At 34.2% G+C, this 2,433-nt stretch overlaps 1 protein-coding gene across 1 annotated transcript; it reads right to left on the minus strand.

Annotated features, from left to right (window-relative positions):
- Positions 1 to 860: 860 nt before the first annotated feature.
- LOC139841048 (putative UPF0481 protein At3g02645) lies at positions 861 to 2,156 on the minus strand. The gene has a single exon (XM_071831283.1). It carries the CDS (start codon positions 2,154 to 2,156, stop codon positions 861 to 863), a length of 1,296 nt encoding a protein of 431 aa, XP_071687384.1.
- Between the last annotated feature and the right edge of the window lie 277 nt (positions 2,157 to 2,433).

Genomic DNA, 2,433 nt, shown 5'->3' on the forward strand with positions numbered 1-2,433 from the left:
ATTATTATTTATCAATTGAATGGACAATTTATATGCAACATTTTGAGCTAAATGTAAAGAAAGATAAGAAACCGTTATAATATTTGAAAATGGGCTTCTTAAAATGTTTTTCCTACCAATTCAATGAAATTTGTTCCAACTTTTTTTAACATCCTTTAGTAGAGCAATATTTATATATTTTGCTTTTCATCTAATAAAAAGTTTTTTTTTTTTTTTTTTTTACCAATTGTAGATATGCGAATTATTATTATAAATGTATGGACCAAACCATTTTCCGCAGTAACGCGCGGGTTCCCCTGCTCGCATACAGAGGCGGATCTTTGTGTATCCCAAAGGTGGCGCCCGCCCACCCTGGATTTTACGGAACAAAAACTTTTACACTAAAAAAAAATTACTGAAAAATAAGGTTTTTCTTAGTGTTCGTCCCTGCTGGGTATGAAAGATTTAAAAAAAATTTACCCCCGCCCCACCTGTATCAGAGTTCAAGTTCCGCCACTGCTCGCATATATCAATTTACCAACTAATTTTTTATTCACAGAAAGAAACATTTATGAATTAATATTTATATAAACAGAAACATTCACGTCAATAGGTGTAAGAACAGGCTAGGTAAACCAAATTCATGATGCAAGATTTCCTTTGAAACAAACAAAATGAGCATTACCAATATAAACAACTTCAATTGTAAGGAAGTATCTCAGTTTTCTCAGGTCTGAACTTAGTACTTAGAATGTTTTTGACAGTATTAATCTCTTTTATAAGTACTATATCATCTACATATACAAGCAACACCACATAATATTTTTATTATTTTTAATTAGTATACATAGAGTAGTGACATTTTGAACATTTGGTGACCATTATAATCTCTGGCCACCCCAAACACTGAAGTAAGTTTGAACACTACTAAAAAAGAGACCCAAAAGTCCAACTAAAAGAGCTACAAATGCCCATGGAGTCTTGATATACTCACGATTCAGTTGGCTCATCCATGTATTCCTTTTGCTCTTATAATGCATCTGAATTTCAGATTTTGTACCTGAAAATGCTAAACTATTAGGCACAAGGCCTGTCCCTATTTCGTTAAACATTTGTGCAACTTCATCATCACTTCCTAGCCAGTTGTCAATAATCCCTGCTTTTCGAAGTATTTTAACATCCTCAGAGTGATCAATTAGAGAATCAAGAAGACAAATGTATGAAGTCACCCAAGGAATTTGTGTGTTGTCAAACCACATTTCGTATGCTATCAAGTTCAGCAACATCGCCTTGGTGCAATCATCGACAGTGATGGGAGGAAGTTGTAAATTTCCACAAAATCCGTATTTTGTGAACTTGATATGTGCTAAAGACCTAGTTCTACTTGGTACGAAACTAATCCCTACTTCTTGAAGATCGGTTACATTACGAAAAGTAGACCTGTCAGTTTTCCTTTCAACGAAGGTTTTGAATTTTGTAAGCCTGGTTTGTAAAAGCTCGAGAAGATGATTTGTGTTATCTGGGATTTCATCACTTAAAAAATCTTTATGATGACGTCGTTTTTCTCTTGGTAGTTCTGGTGCTAAAATCCTGTCATCGACGAATCGTCTGATTTTAAAATCCCAATGCACGGCTGGTTCAAACTTCATCACTTCAATCAGAACTCTGTAGGGGATTTGGTTCTCTAACAAGAACATATCTTGTTGAACATACCTAATCTGGTGACTTTTCATCCCCAAAAAAACAGTTTCAGTAGGAAAATATATATTATTAATGAAGTACAAAATAAAACAACCGTCGAGCAACATCATCCTAGTGAACTCGTCGTCTGAAAAGATATTATTAGCTTCGCCTTCGTAACACCCTCGTAGCGTATGAACCATTTCAGCAAGATTGCTAAACAAACTCAGAATCGACACCGTGTTCCCTTTCAGAAGCTTGTTAGTGAAAAGAAGCTTAAAGTTCTGGACTGGTTCAAGGTTCGTGTTACCGTAATGGTACGGACCAAGAGATACTACTTTCGGGATATAATACTTTGCATGATCCTGATGCTCTTTCAATATTATCGGAACTTTGTTAATTTGCATGGTAGAAGAATAAGGTGGCGACTTGGGTCTCAGTATCGAATATAGCCATTCTTCATGTGGGTCTTCAATGGTTCGAATAACCTCCGCCATTGGTTTAAGTATCAATTAATTAGTGTGTACTTACTATATGTATGATTTGGGTTTGTAATGATGCATACATACTTAATTATGATTAGTATTTATAGAAGAACTAAAAACTTAAAATCATGCACACAACAATTAGTAGTTACATTTGCCACTTTATTTTTAATAATTAAAGATTAAAGGTAGGATACTTAACTTCATCCATAATTAAGTATATATGGAATAAATGTCTAGGCAAAGGAACTTGTTGGATATATAGCATTAAATAAGGAATTCTTTTCTA

This window comes from Rutidosis leptorrhynchoides, chromosome 4 (assembly GCF_046630445.1).
Source record: "Rutidosis leptorrhynchoides isolate AG116_Rl617_1_P2 chromosome 4, CSIRO_AGI_Rlap_v1, whole genome shotgun sequence".
NCBI classification, from domain to species: domain Eukaryota; kingdom Viridiplantae; phylum Streptophyta; class Magnoliopsida; order Asterales; family Asteraceae; genus Rutidosis; species Rutidosis leptorrhynchoides.

Bases quoted from the DNA above. Each gene is read 5' to 3' on its own strand.
- LOC139841048 (XM_071831283.1), bottom strand. From the start codon at position 2,156: ATGGCGGAGGTTATTCGAACCATTGAAGACCCACATGAAGAATGGCTA.